Source organism: Myxocyprinus asiaticus, chromosome 29, assembly GCF_019703515.2.
Source record: "Myxocyprinus asiaticus isolate MX2 ecotype Aquarium Trade chromosome 29, UBuf_Myxa_2, whole genome shotgun sequence".
NCBI lineage: Eukaryota > Metazoa > Chordata > Actinopteri > Cypriniformes > Catostomidae > Myxocyprinus > Myxocyprinus asiaticus.
The window spans coordinates 4,191,016-4,204,635 of record NC_059372.1 but is presented as its reverse complement, the minus strand read 5'-3'; the positions used below and the strand labels follow the sequence as shown (position 1 = coordinate 4,204,635).

Below are 13,620 nucleotides of genomic sequence, written 5' to 3'. Positions count from 1 at the left end.
TTGCATTAGCATGGTTTAGGTCCTATTTAGCAGACCGCTACCACTTTGTCCATGTAAATGAGGAATTGTCAAACCAAACAAAAGTAAAGTATGGAGTGCCAAGGGATCAGTTTTAGGGCCTCTGCTTTTCTCCTTGTATTTGCTTCCCCTGGGAGATATTATCAGGGATCGTGGAATAATTTTCCACAGTTATGCCGATGATACCCAACTTTATATTTCTTCAGAACCTAACGAAATTTCACAATTCTCCAAATTAGCAGAGTGTATCAATGAAATTTAAGATTGGATGATCAGAAATTTCCTTCTACTCAATTCCGACAAAACAGGTACTAATTATTGGACCAAAAACTTCTAAAAACAAATCACTAAAATATAATTTGACTCTCGATGGATGTACTGTTACATCATCTTCAACAGCAAAGAACTTAGGTGTTATATTTTATACCAATCTGTCCTTTGAAAATCAAATTACCAATGTTTGTAGAACAGCATAATTCCACCTAAGAAATATTGCTTAATTACGACACATGCTCTCTGTTGCTGATGCCGAAAAACTAATTCATACGTTCATGACCTCAAGACTAGATTATTGTAATGATTTACTGGGAGGATGTCCAGCAAGATCAATAAATAAACTTCAGTTGGTTCAAAATGCAGCAGCCAGAGTGCTGACTAGAACCAAGAAATATGATCATATTAGCCCCATTTTATGTCGTTACATGGCTACCTGTTACATTTCGTATTCATTTTAAAATTCTGTTAACTATGTACAAAGTTTTGAATGGTCTAGCTCCGCAGTACTTAAATGACTTTCTACCACGCTATATTCCATCACGTTCATTACGATCGCAAAATTCTGGCCTGTTAATAGTTCCTAGAATATCAAAATCCACAAAAGGAGGTAGATCCTTTTCATATTTGGCTCCTACACTATGGAATATTCTTCCTAACACTGTTCGAGATGCAGACACACTCACTCAGTTTAAGTCTAGACTAAAGACTCATCTATTTAGCCAGGCATACACCTAATTTATCCTTCAACTCACAGTTAGGCTGCTTTAGTTAGGTCTGCCAGAACCAGAAACCAGAAACATTGATCAAGATCTATAACTCTGCAATAAATTGAATGGCATGTTATTATTAAATATTATTCTATTTGTATCCCTGTCTCAACCTCAGGACTCCTATCCTGAGGTCACCAGAACTGGCTGGATCCAGCTCCATTCCTGCTTCATGTTGGACTCCACTGCTATGTGCCTCTGAGTGGTGATGACTAATTGCAGCCGGTGCCAGCCAAACATCACTTCAGTCTATTACGTTGGACTTCAGAGGATGAACTGATGCCGACTCTAACCATAAGACATGGGATACATCATATGCCATTGCCAGAACCTTGGACTTAGGATAGAGCTCACCGAAATTACCGGCCGGTTGAACTGCGATGCACCTCACTGATCTCTGTCTGCATCACCTCGGTCTAATGATGGACCACCTGGTTTCTCCCAAGGTTATTTTTCTCCATTAACTAACATCTTATGGAGTTTTGTGTTTCTTGCCACAGTCGCCTTCGGCTTGCTCACAGGAGTTCTAAATACAATTATTTTTTAATTACTTATTTTTAACACAACTCACAATCGTATTTTATCAAACTACACAATGATGACTCTAAGACATTATAAATATTACAGTTTCATTTTCTGTTAATGCATGATTTTCTGTAAAGCTGCTTTGAAACGATGTGTGTTATGAAAGGCACTATACAAATAAAAATGGCTTGACTTGTTCCTACCCAAACAAAGAAACACATTTATATCAATAGATAATATTTTATTAATAGTACTTTTAGAATTTGGTTAGGAAAAAAAAGAAAACTAGTAAAATTAAGATGTAGTTAATTTACAAGAAATTGTTAAAGATCCTGATTTCAAGCCAAATAGATTAGATAATACATTTAAGTTTTGTGCAGACAGAGGTCTGAAAAGATATCAGCAACTGTTCACTGATAAAGGAATGGACACCCTTTCAAACCAAACAAAACGTATGAGCTTCCAAATTCACAATTTTTAAATTATTTACAGGTAAGAAGATATTTATTAACAGAAGTTAAATAAAAGAAATAAAAAAGGAAATGCATCCATTAATGAATTATATAATTGATACATGCAATACAACTAAACCAATAAAAATGTTAGGAATTTTAAAGAGTGTACTTGAAAGAGATATACAGGACACTCTGAATAAAATCATATGTAGGCGGGAAGATGAATTCAAAATAAAAATTAGTCAGCAAGACTGGGAAGAAATATCATATAATACATTCCGTACTACTCATTCCAGTGTTTGGAGGGAATATGCTTGGAAGATACAAATGAGATTATTTTACAACTGTTATTCAAAGTAAATACAATAGCATGGTAAAAGGGGATTGTTGGAGACATTGTGGAGAAAAAGGCTCATTACAGTCAAATTCTATATGAGTGCTCTAAACTGACAACTTATTGGAATGAATTGATTAGACAGGTTGATTTAATATTTAACTGCACAATAGAAATACATCCAGAAAACCTTATTTTGGGTATAATTACATTGTCCTTAAGAAATAAAACTGAACAAAATATATTTAGGGTAATCAGAATAGCAGCTTTGAAACAGATTACAAAAAATTGGCTTAAACCAGAACCCTCACAATCTCAAAGATGGAGAGAAACGATTTTGGAAATACAACCCCAATTCCGAAAAAGTTAGGACAGTATGAAAAATGCTAATAAAACAAAAATAAGTGATTTGTAAATTATATATACCCTCTGCTATATTGAAAGCACCACAAATACACATTATATGATGTTATCATGATATCATTGTTTTTTTGTTTTTTTGAAAATGTACAGTCATTTCAAATCAGATGATTGCAATACATTCCAAAAAAGCTGAGACAGGCAATTTAAGACTAATAACAATCTGACGAGTTGAAATAACAAGGCGATGTGAAACAGGAGATGTTAAACAAGTGAGGCAATTGTGCCATGGTATAGGAGCCTCCAAAAACAGCCTAGTCCTTCAAAAGCAAGGATCATTCAAGACCTGTCAATTTGCCAACAGATGCTTCAGCAAATAATCCAGCACTCTGAGAACAATGTGAAAATGTGTGGCACATTATTAAGCACACCATCCTGCAACAAAGACCCCTGTACAGTTGTGCAGCTAAAGACCTACATAATGGATGAATGAGGGAAAATTCTTGTAAAAACTTGTATCTTCAGTGCCCAAATGCTTAATAAGTGTTATTAAAAGAAATGGTGATGTTTCACAGTGGTAAACGCTCGACTGTCCCAACTTTTTTGGAGCGTGTTGCAATAATCTGATTTGAAATGACTGTACATATAAAACATTAAAAAAAAACAATGAAATTCACAGGGTAAAACATCATATAATGTGTAGTTGTAGTGCTTTCAATATAGAAATGGGTGATTATAATCTAAAAATCACTCATTTTTTAATTGGATTTTTTAATCATACTGTCCCAACTTTTTCGGAATTGGGGTTGTATACCAAATGGAGAAAGTAACATTTAAAATTAATAATAAAAATATGGAATGTGACCATAAATGGGATTTGCTAAAAAATAGTATAAATTAATTTAGATTAGTTTCCTTCAGATTCTTGATTTTTTAAACAAAATTAGTAAAAATATGAGGTATGATGTCCTATCTCATTTTTAAAAAAAATGTAAAAGGATGTGATGCCTTAACTTTCTTTCCACTTTATTTGAAATAAATTATTACATGTAAATGAATTAATTACACATGCTATTTATAGAATATGTTGTGAATGGTTATTTGATGTGATTATTCAAAATAACATCATGTTTTTTTTGGGGGGGGGGGGGTTTCTTTCTTGGTGTACAATTTGTATACGGTCTTTATAAAAAAAGCAAAAATAAAAAAACATAAAAAAGGCTACTATTGATTAATTGAAAAGTGAGCACTTGGAATACTGTATGCAAAAAAAAAAATGGTATGAAATAATAAGACTGTCACACCCACGCTGGGCTCTCCCTATCCTTCCACACTCTGCTCTCTCTCTCCAGACTTCTGATCACAAACACCTGCACACTATCACACAGTTAATCACGGACACTACAAATACTCACCTCTCACAGCCATTTTTCATTAAGTCTCAACAAGGACTACTACTGACCACGCTGCTACCCTGCAGTGTTTCCTTCATCTTCTTCAGTGAGAGTATTCTATTCTCTACTTGATCATTGTGTCATCTGTTTGCTTAATCCCTCTGATTTGTTCCTGTTATTGTTGATCTACAGTTTGCTTACCTGCATTAAAGATTCCTGCTTCTGGGTTCCAACTATCTATCCATGTGTTTTTTGCCTGACAGAAGACTTGACCGTGACATGGACCCAGTGGGATTGGATCTATGAAGCGTCATGGACACCGTTGAGGCGCTAATACTACACCTTTGCAGTTCTCTCCCCTCAACTTCATCCACGGGCCAAAATCCAAACATCAACCATTCCCAGCGAAACCTCACGTCCCTTGCAAACAGCCACCATCGCTTCCGGGACTTCTGCATCCTCTCCAGCGGCTTCTTCGGCTGTCTTCGGCCATGCCTCCGGCCTATTGTCTTCACCAGTGACCTATTCTGGATCGGTGGAGGAGTGCAATGGTTTTCTCCTTCAATGTTCTCTTTTCAATGGAGATACAGCCTCATCGGTTCCCCACAGAGCAAGCCAACGTGGTGTATGTCACTTAACTTCTGTCCGGACGAGCCCTCCATTGGGCCACAAACATATGAGAGCAAGATGGACTTGGAACATGTTCCCTCGACGCTTTCGTCTCCCACTTCAGAGAGGTTTTCGCTCGTCCTGCAGGGGATTCCCACATGGGTGAGCACTCCATCACCTCCAGCAGGGTAAACAGTCTATCTCTGATTATGCCATAAACTTCCACACCCTTGCAGCTGCAAGTGGATGGACTGAGACAGCTCTAATATCCACTCTTTGTTACGATGATGCTATGGGGCTAGAGCACTCTATTCTACTTTCATTTTTTGTTGAAATCCAGTTTCTTTTTTGTGGCAAAGGAGGACAGAGATTTGAGACCTTGCATCGATTACCACGCTCTGAACAAAATTACTGTCAAATACTGGTATTCACTTCCCCTGGTTCCTGTGACTTTGGAGACGCTGAGAGGAGCATTGATGTTCACCAAACTAGATTTAAGAAGTACATACATTCGGATCTGCAGAGGAGACAAATGGAAGACTGCTTTCGTGACACCTACAGGCCACTATGAATATCTAGGGATGCCGTACGGATTGGCCAATGCCCCTTCGGTATTTCAGGGGTTTATGAATGAAATCTTCCATGAGTATTTTCACTGATTTGTGCTCCTTTATATATATGACATCCTCATCTTCTCCAATAACCTGACTGAACACATCCAACACGTAAAATTAGTCCTCCAATGACTTCGTGATCATCATTTGTTCCTTAAACTGAGAAGTGTGCTTGCCACCAACCATCTGTGCAGTTTCTGGGTTACATCATCGGTCCCGAGGGCATGCAAATGGACCCGAAGAAGGTTCGGGCAGTTCATTCGTGGCCACAACCCACTACCGTTAAATAACTCCAATGCTTCTTGGGCTTCTCGAATTTTTATCGTCGATTCATCAGAAACTTCAGTTCCATCGTCGCTCCATTGGCTTCGCTTGTCCGAAGCCTCCAAACCCTCAGAGGCATTCACAATGGCTCCCATTATTTAACATCCCAATCCTGAGCTCCCGTTTGTAGTTGAGGTCGACACCTCCACCACTGGGGTCGGTGCAGTACTATCACAACAGCAAGGTACTCCCTCCAAGCTCCATCCATGCACCTTCTTTTCCAGAAAACTTTCACCCTCAGAACAAAATTTGGATATTGGCAATCATGAGCTTCTGGCCATCAAACTAGTGTTGGAGGAGTGACGAAATTGGCTCGAGGAGTCACGATATCCATTTCAAGTCATCACAGACCATCGAAACCTAGAATACCTCCGATGCCAAAAGACTGAACCCTCGCCAGGCCCAAGATATTAGACTCCAGCTGCTGTGCCGCAAGTTAAGTCCCGCTACATTGGTTCCTTCACCATATTAGAACAGATAAATGCAGTCACATCTTCAGTTACCACCTCACTACCATATTACACCCTCATTTCTTGTTTCTCTTCTAAAACCTTACAATACTTCTCCCTCTCCTTCCCCAGAGTCCAGTGAGGGTTGTGATCCCCCTCCAACGCTGCTTCTGGATGATGGTCCTGTGTACTCAGTACGGGACTTCCGGACTCCCAGTGCCGGAGGGGTCATCTCAAGTACCTTGTTGACTGGGAGGGTATGGCCCAGAAGAGCATTCATGGGTTGCTCGATGACATCCTGGACGCAGCCCTGCTTACAACTTCCACGAAGAACATCCCGATCGTCCAGTGCCGCATGGACGAGGTTGTCCACAGCATCAGGGGCTCCGGGCCTCTGGAGCGGCCCGTGGGGGGGGGGGCACTGTCACACCCACGCTGGGCTCTCCCGCTCCTTCCACACTCCGCTCTCTCTCTCCAGACTTCTGATCACAAACACCTGCACACTATCACACCGTTAATCACGGACACTATAAATACTCGCCTCTCAAAGTCATTCTTCGTCAATTCTCAACGAGGACTACTAAAGACCGCACTGCTACCCTGCAGTGTTTCCTTCGTCTTCTTCAGTGAGAGTATTCTATTCTCTACTTGATCATTGTGTCATCTGTTTGCTTAATCCCTCTGTGTTGTTCCTGTTATTGTTGGTCTGCAGTTTGCTTACCTGCATTAAAGATTCCTGCTTCTGGGTTCCAACTATCCATCCGTGTGTTTGTTGCCTGAAAAAGACTTATTTGTTCTTTTTATAAAAGGCGTATTTTGTGAACTTGCTTATTGCTAATATTATTACAACTTCAAGTAAAATACTGTATGTTCATCTCGAGTCCATGAAAGAAGGGATTTGGGTGGCATTCACCCCTTTCCATAGCAATCTTGAGCTTTTATTATTTTAAAAACTATTATTTTTGCAGGTACCATATTAATTAATCATACTGGCTGTTCCATAGATTGCCTAATATGTTTATTTTTTTTTCAAATATATATTTTTGCTATGGCTAAAGAGGGTAATTAAAGCAATTACATTTGAAATAAAATACAACAATCTATCTGCTGAATATCTAGATTCTCAAATAATTTATCATGAAGAGTCGATTTTTGTGGATTTCTAAGATTTTATGGGGTTATTTTTAAAGGGGTCATGGAAGACTGACACATTCTCAAATCACTTCACACACATTCAACAAAATTAGTGACAATACATGCAAGAGACAATGTGAGCGATTTCTTCTCTGCCTTTTCTCCTGCCTTGTTTAAACTTTCGCCATGTTTGCATGTTTTTCTTGTTTCAAGGGGGGTGTGACCAAAAAAAATTGAGAACCACTGAAAACTCCAAAATGAGTTTTCCCAAACGCGTCGAGAAGGACTGGCTGCAGCCCGCAGAATGAGGCGGGGCTACATATTGGCCCGAGCTAAATGTGTCGCTCCACCCATAACCTACTCTCATTGGCTTGTTCATCTTTCATAGACATACATGATAGATGTAGTCATTGTTGCCGGTGTTATCATTGTTTGAGAGAAATTTAATAGTTGAGCCAAACAATTTGATTATAGTGCTTGTATGTGATATTCAATCCTAAATTTCATGGATTTTATCCTACGTTAATAGTGAGGAACAAATCGGGATTTAAAGGCTGAAACTGATGTGAAAATGTTCTTAAAGAAATGCCAACTGAGCAGCATGTATGAAGCATGTTTTTTTGTGTTAATATGCCTTATTTTCTGCTGTAACAGACTATTAATTACCTGCCGTTGGTTTCTGTGTGCTTGTCAGTTAGAAAGTAATTTTTAGACCGACGAGATAACAGAGCACACATTTTTGGATCGAGGAGGAGAGAGAATCGTTTACAACCCTTCAAGGAAATTAATATGAATCAATACGAGCGAAAGCACCACAACTAACTCAAGAATGGAATAACAATTTTCATCAATTTATCAGCCTCTTGTTTACTATTGTTGAGGGCATAAATTAAAATGACTAAATTCCTCAAATGCAGCGTAATAGATCGAGCAGATAAGGACGGCGTTCATAAAGCAAACTTGGTCAATGAATGAATCTATTATTAATTATGCAAAATAATCACTCATTATGATGAGCTGTTATGACAGAAACTGGGAGAGTAAAAGTGCATGCACAACTGCTCTCTGTTTTTTTTTTTAGAATTGCCAACTGCAATAAAGCATATGCCTTATAAATGAATGAACGAACGAAGGAACAACATGTGTATTTGTATTCTGTCTCCCAATATTACGATATTTGAAAACACAATTATTAAGAATCATTACGTCATTAAAACTTTTGAGAATTAGACTGTAATTTACAGTTAATTTACAGAAGATGGTGCTGTTGGTTTTCATGACCCATATGTGGATGCATCTGATCAGAACTAATAACAATGCAATAACAATTGTGTGTGTGTCATATATATTAAAATGTTTATATTACAACAATTCTAATACACTTTTTTTATTTTCACTCTATGGTGATATTAAAAAAATAACATATTTTATTGTTAATTTAATTCATTTCTCTAACCATTCATTATAATGAAGACTTTGTGAAACTGCAACTTTTTGAATTACAGATTTGAATGAAAGCAGACACATCAACACTTTTGTTCATCATTTCATGCGACTCAGTCCTGCTAAATTTGTTTGAAATAACATGTGAGGTACAACACAAAGTCGTATCACTTACGAGATATAGCTCTAAAATCAAAATAATCTTGCTAAATAATTTGAACACTGACTACGACTGCATTAATATTAGAGTTGAATCTTCACCATAGTAGGATTAGTCATTTTCCCTCCGCTCATGTTTTCAACAAGACTAAAACAACAACATGCTGCATGCTCAGTCTGACTCCTACTACATCTGTTTGCAAAGAACTGTGAGGTACAACACAATTTCATATTACTTATGAGCCACAGCACTATAATCAAAATGATCCGGATGAACTATTTTAAAACGCATTTCCTATCATGTACACCTAGAAAAGATGAGAGTCAGTTATGGGCGGAGCGACACGTGTAGCCCCGCCCCATATGTAGCCCCGCCCAGTTCTGCAAGCTGCAGCCAGCGATACTTGAGCGCGTGCACACTCCAGTCCAGTAGGAGACGCAAAAGCGCCATTAAACACATGAAGAAGAGAAGAATTTGTCTGTAAGTGTTTGAATGTGTTTAACTTCATTTGTGAGTTTATGTTTGTGTTTTTCTGTCTTTGGCATTTTAATGATCGTAATAGAAGATTATTATCGTCGTTTTTGTGACGGACTCTTTAAAATATTCAGTTTCAGGAGAAACAAACAAAAAACTTCGGAGCCCCTTCAAGGGGAATTTGTTTTCTGAAATAGTTTTACTTTCCCTCGCAATAAATTGACCATGATTTTACTACAGTAACCATATTTTAACCATGATATTCGTAGTGAAACTATAATACTACAGGAAAACGAATACTGTGGTTTAAAAAAACATAATTTTGTGATTATTATGGTTTTACTACAATAACTATAGTTTAACTATGATTACTGTGGTAGTTTAACCATTGTATTTGTAATTAAATCAAAGTAATCACAAGATTAACCATGGATAATCTATATTAAAACATGGTTTTGGTCCCAAAGAAACTAACACAAACATGGCCCACCTCAGTCATGTTTACTACAATATTACTATAGTAAAACCATGTTTCAGACCAAAAAACAAAAACATTACACTGTCATGGTAACTACTATAGTAAAGCCATGATTTTTCTATTGTATGTTTTTATTTTACTATAGATTTATCATGGTTAATCTTGTGATTACTATGGTTTTACTTCAAATACCATGATTAAACTACTACAGTAACCACAGTTAAACTATGGTATTTGTGGTCAAACTATAATAACACAAAATTAACCACAGTTTTCATTTTCCTGTGTTATTACTATGGTGTCACTTTGAATATCAGTGTTAAAATATGGATACTGTAGTAAAATCAAGGTACATTTTTTTGCGAGGGAACACAAAACTTGATCAATGTCAGGCCAGAGAGAGGGTGAAAAATGTTTTAATGCAAAGTTACTAACGTTATCAGTGGACCTGATGGAAGATAATAAAACAAAGCGAAAATGCGTTAAAAAAATGTTTGCAAAACAAAAACCTTGGACATAGTTAATGGCATCAACCAAACAACCATTTTTGATATATAATGAAAAAAGATTATTTTGGCAATTGTTACAATGTCTTTAATAAATTCAAATATAAAACTGAACTTGAAACAATCTGTATTTACATTAGTGCTACACAAGAGTACTAGAAAACAGTGTAGAAAAAACAGCTCCCAAAGTCACTGAAATGTAACAATAAAACCCAAAATGAGTTTTCCCAAATGCATCCACACTCCAGTCCAGTAGGAGACAGAAAAGCCCCGTTAAACACAAGAAGATGAAAGAACTAATTTCAGTACGTGTTCAGTGTGTTTAACTTGATTTGTGGGATTTTTATTTGCTTTGATGTGTATTTTTCTGTGCATGTTCATTTTTAATGATCTTAAAAGAATCTTATTATCGCCGTATGTTGCGGTTCTGTGACGGACACTTTAAAATATTCAGTTTCAGGAGAAACAAGCAGAAATGTGAGAATATCATGTTTAATTTCTGATAAATGAGCTCGATAAATTCATCAGCTGATTGTAAATTAGTTAAATGAAGGCGAGTATATGTTAAAGCCTGTTATAATATCTGATAATATTCCTGCTGTCAGGAAAATGAAACCAAACTCCAAGCACACATTTATATTTATAGGCTACCATATCAGAAACAAAGTTATTTAACATAGCTGTTTATAATCCTATAATAATCTTTTTAAGTTTGATGAATGTCAGTCCATTATAATGATGATTTTGTGTTCAGATGTTCATCATGAGAGAGCAGGTGGATGTGATCTGCTGTAAATCAGTAAGAACTGATCTGTCCATGCTGAATATTGATGATTTCATCACAGAAATCTCTCAGCTGAAGAAAGAGGTGACGTCACTGAAGACAAAACTGATGGAGAGAGAGGACAGGTTACAGGTTAAACATTCATTTCATCCTTAAAGTTGAGATTGTAAGCTTTCAAATGATGTGATATGATCCAGAGACACAGGACTCACAGCTCACTTTACTCTGTTCTACTGATGGTAATCAGGGTGATCAATCCTCCACAGAGTCTCTGACTTCTGTCTGTAACACTGGAGAACAACAGATGCGGCAGATACCAGTGAAGATCGAAATGAAGCAGGAGGAGATAAAAGTTGAGGAACAACAGAGTAATAAATATGATGATGATGATGATGATCAAACCTTCACAGAGTCTCTGACTTCTGTCTGTAACACTGGAGAACAGCAGATGCTGCAGATACCAGTGAAGATGAAGATGTGTTCAGTGAAGCTGATGGACTGCAGGAACCTGATGAAGATGAGAGGAGAAATCAAAGTAGAGAAACAACAGAGTGATGAAGAAGATTACATTTCTTCAGGTATGTTTCTTCCTTTAATGATTTACATTTTCATGTCAATCGACTGTAATTTTACAAGTCGTTTTATCACTCAAAACAGTTCCCTGCTGTTTTTATTTTTAAGTGCTCAGTTTAAAAAGTTGCATGTACTACAGTGTTTTTTGTACTGGTTTTTATCAGTGGTGCTGCATGTTTTTGGATCTACAGTGTAGCAGCGGGGGAAAAAGAAAAGAAAAAGTGATGATGTGCGCTTGCCATCTAACTTAAGAAAGCTGCAAATAATGAATAAAGCACACTTTATTATTCTATTTCGTTGTCCTGTGTTGGTTGGATTTCTAGCCCAGTGGTTCAACTGGTTTTACTTTGAGACCCAGATTTTACAATGGACATCAAGTGGCGACCTACCATAGTAAAGAACATAATCTGTATTTAAAAGGTCATGAAACACTAAACTTCATTTACTGAGATGTTAACAGATATGTACACTGATAAGCCAAAACATTATGACCACTCACAGTTGAAGCAAATGGAGTGGTGGTGGCGTAGTGGGCTAAAGCACATAACTGGTAATCAGAAGGTTGCCGGTTCGATCCATTGAAAGAGAACATTGAAGGTTATTGTCCCTGTAATAAGTACACTGTAAGTCGCTTTGGATAAAAGCGTCTGCCAAATGCATAAATGTAAAATGTAAATGTAAATAACAAGGCCACATGACAAGGTCTGGGTAGATTAGATGGTAAGTGAACAATCAGTTCTTGTGGTCAACGTGTTGAATGCAGGAGAAATAGGCAGGAGTAAAGACCTGAGCGAATTTGACAAGGGCCAAATTTTTATGGCCAGATGACTGGGTCAGAGCATCTCGGATATGGCTTGTGGTGTGCTCCCGGTCAGCAGTGGTGAGTACCTACCGACAGTGGTCCGAAGAGGGACAAACCACAAACCGGCGACAGGGTGTTGGGCGGCCAAGGCTCATCGATGTGTGAGGGCAGCGAAGGATATCCCATTTGGTCTGAACCGACAGAAGGCCTAATGTGGCAGAAGTCATGGTACAGGAGGAATGTGTCACAACACACAGTGCATCGCACCCTGCTGCATATGGGGCTGCGTAGCCGCAGACCGGTCAGAGTGCCCATGATGACCCCAGTCCACCGTCAAAAGCACCTACAATGGGCATGCAAGTGTTGGAACTGGACCTGTTTTCTTTTACATCACATGGGCGGCCTTGTCCACAGGTGAGACCAATGGATGGCTCCTTATTTCTGTGGTTAGATTGATATAGATATTCTTTAAAAAAAATAAACGTTAGTATTTCTTATTAAAAAAATAAAAAATAAACTAAAAGTCTAAGCACGTTTAAAAACATTTAACTATAACTTTTACAGTTGTTATAAAAATGATGTCTTAAACAGTATATTCACTCTAATAGATTTAATATTAAGCTATTCTAGTTACCAGTTAGTGTTACTGTAGTTTAGTAAGGATGATTGTTTCTTTTAAAAAGCTTTGTAATTGATGTTTGTCTCCTCTTTACCTCATCAGTGCTGTTTAAAGTGTCAGGGCTGTCTAGCTCCAGGGGTGTATTTTAAGTTGATTTGTTTATTGTATTTAAAGTGTTTAAAAGTACCCAATTTATCTTTTGCTTTAAAAAAATGTGACTTTATCTAAAAGGTATGTAGTTTGCATTCCTCATGCAAAACCATGCTTCGTTGGGCCCTCGTAGATTTGCATATGTGATATGAGCAGCATATTTAAAGTATATAAAGTGCTGAACGTGAGATGAATAAGTAAAATTGGCTTTGGTAGTGGCCCAACTTTCACAGAATTTTCAATGCAGGAAAAACCCTGAAAACATCGCCTGTCAAAGTGGCTAGTAAGAGTGAAGAAATACCCGCTACTGCTGATTTCTAGGGTGGGCAGGTGTTAATTTCAAACCCTGATGACTATAATCATTAAATGCAG

The 13,620-nt window shown here is 37.5% G+C and overlaps 2 protein-coding genes and 1 pseudogene across 8 annotated transcripts in view; all 3 read left to right on the top strand.

The window, feature by feature from the left end:
- Window positions 1-13,620, top strand: part of LOC127420300 (zinc finger protein 431-like) — a 380,032-nt gene that overhangs the window by 247,476 nt on the left and 118,936 nt on the right. The gene's annotated exons all lie outside the window — the stretch shown is intronic.
- LOC127420298 (zinc finger protein 493-like) overlaps window positions 1-13,620 on the top strand; it is a 259,674-nt pseudogene that overhangs the window by 172,650 nt on the left and 73,404 nt on the right.
- LOC127420317 (zinc finger protein 501-like) overlaps window positions 1-13,620 on the top strand; it is a 72,364-nt gene that overhangs the window by 55,791 nt on the left and 2,953 nt on the right. Inside the window, exons 1-2 of one of the 5 annotated variants that reach the window (XM_051662517.1) lie at window positions 11,097-11,236; window positions 11,371-11,682. The exons of 1 other annotated variant lie outside the window; for it this stretch is intronic. In XM_051662517.1, coding sequence (XP_051518477.1) covers window positions 11,409-11,682 — 274 coding nt within the window. In that variant the 5' untranslated portion in view covers window positions 11,097-11,236; window positions 11,371-11,408. Of the gene's footprint in view, window positions 1-11,096; window positions 11,237-11,370; window positions 11,683-12,661; window positions 12,894-13,495; window positions 13,571-13,620 lie in introns of those variants that run through there. 3 more of the 5 variants (XM_051662521.1, XM_051662518.1, XM_051662519.1) reach the window with 3 other exon arrangements.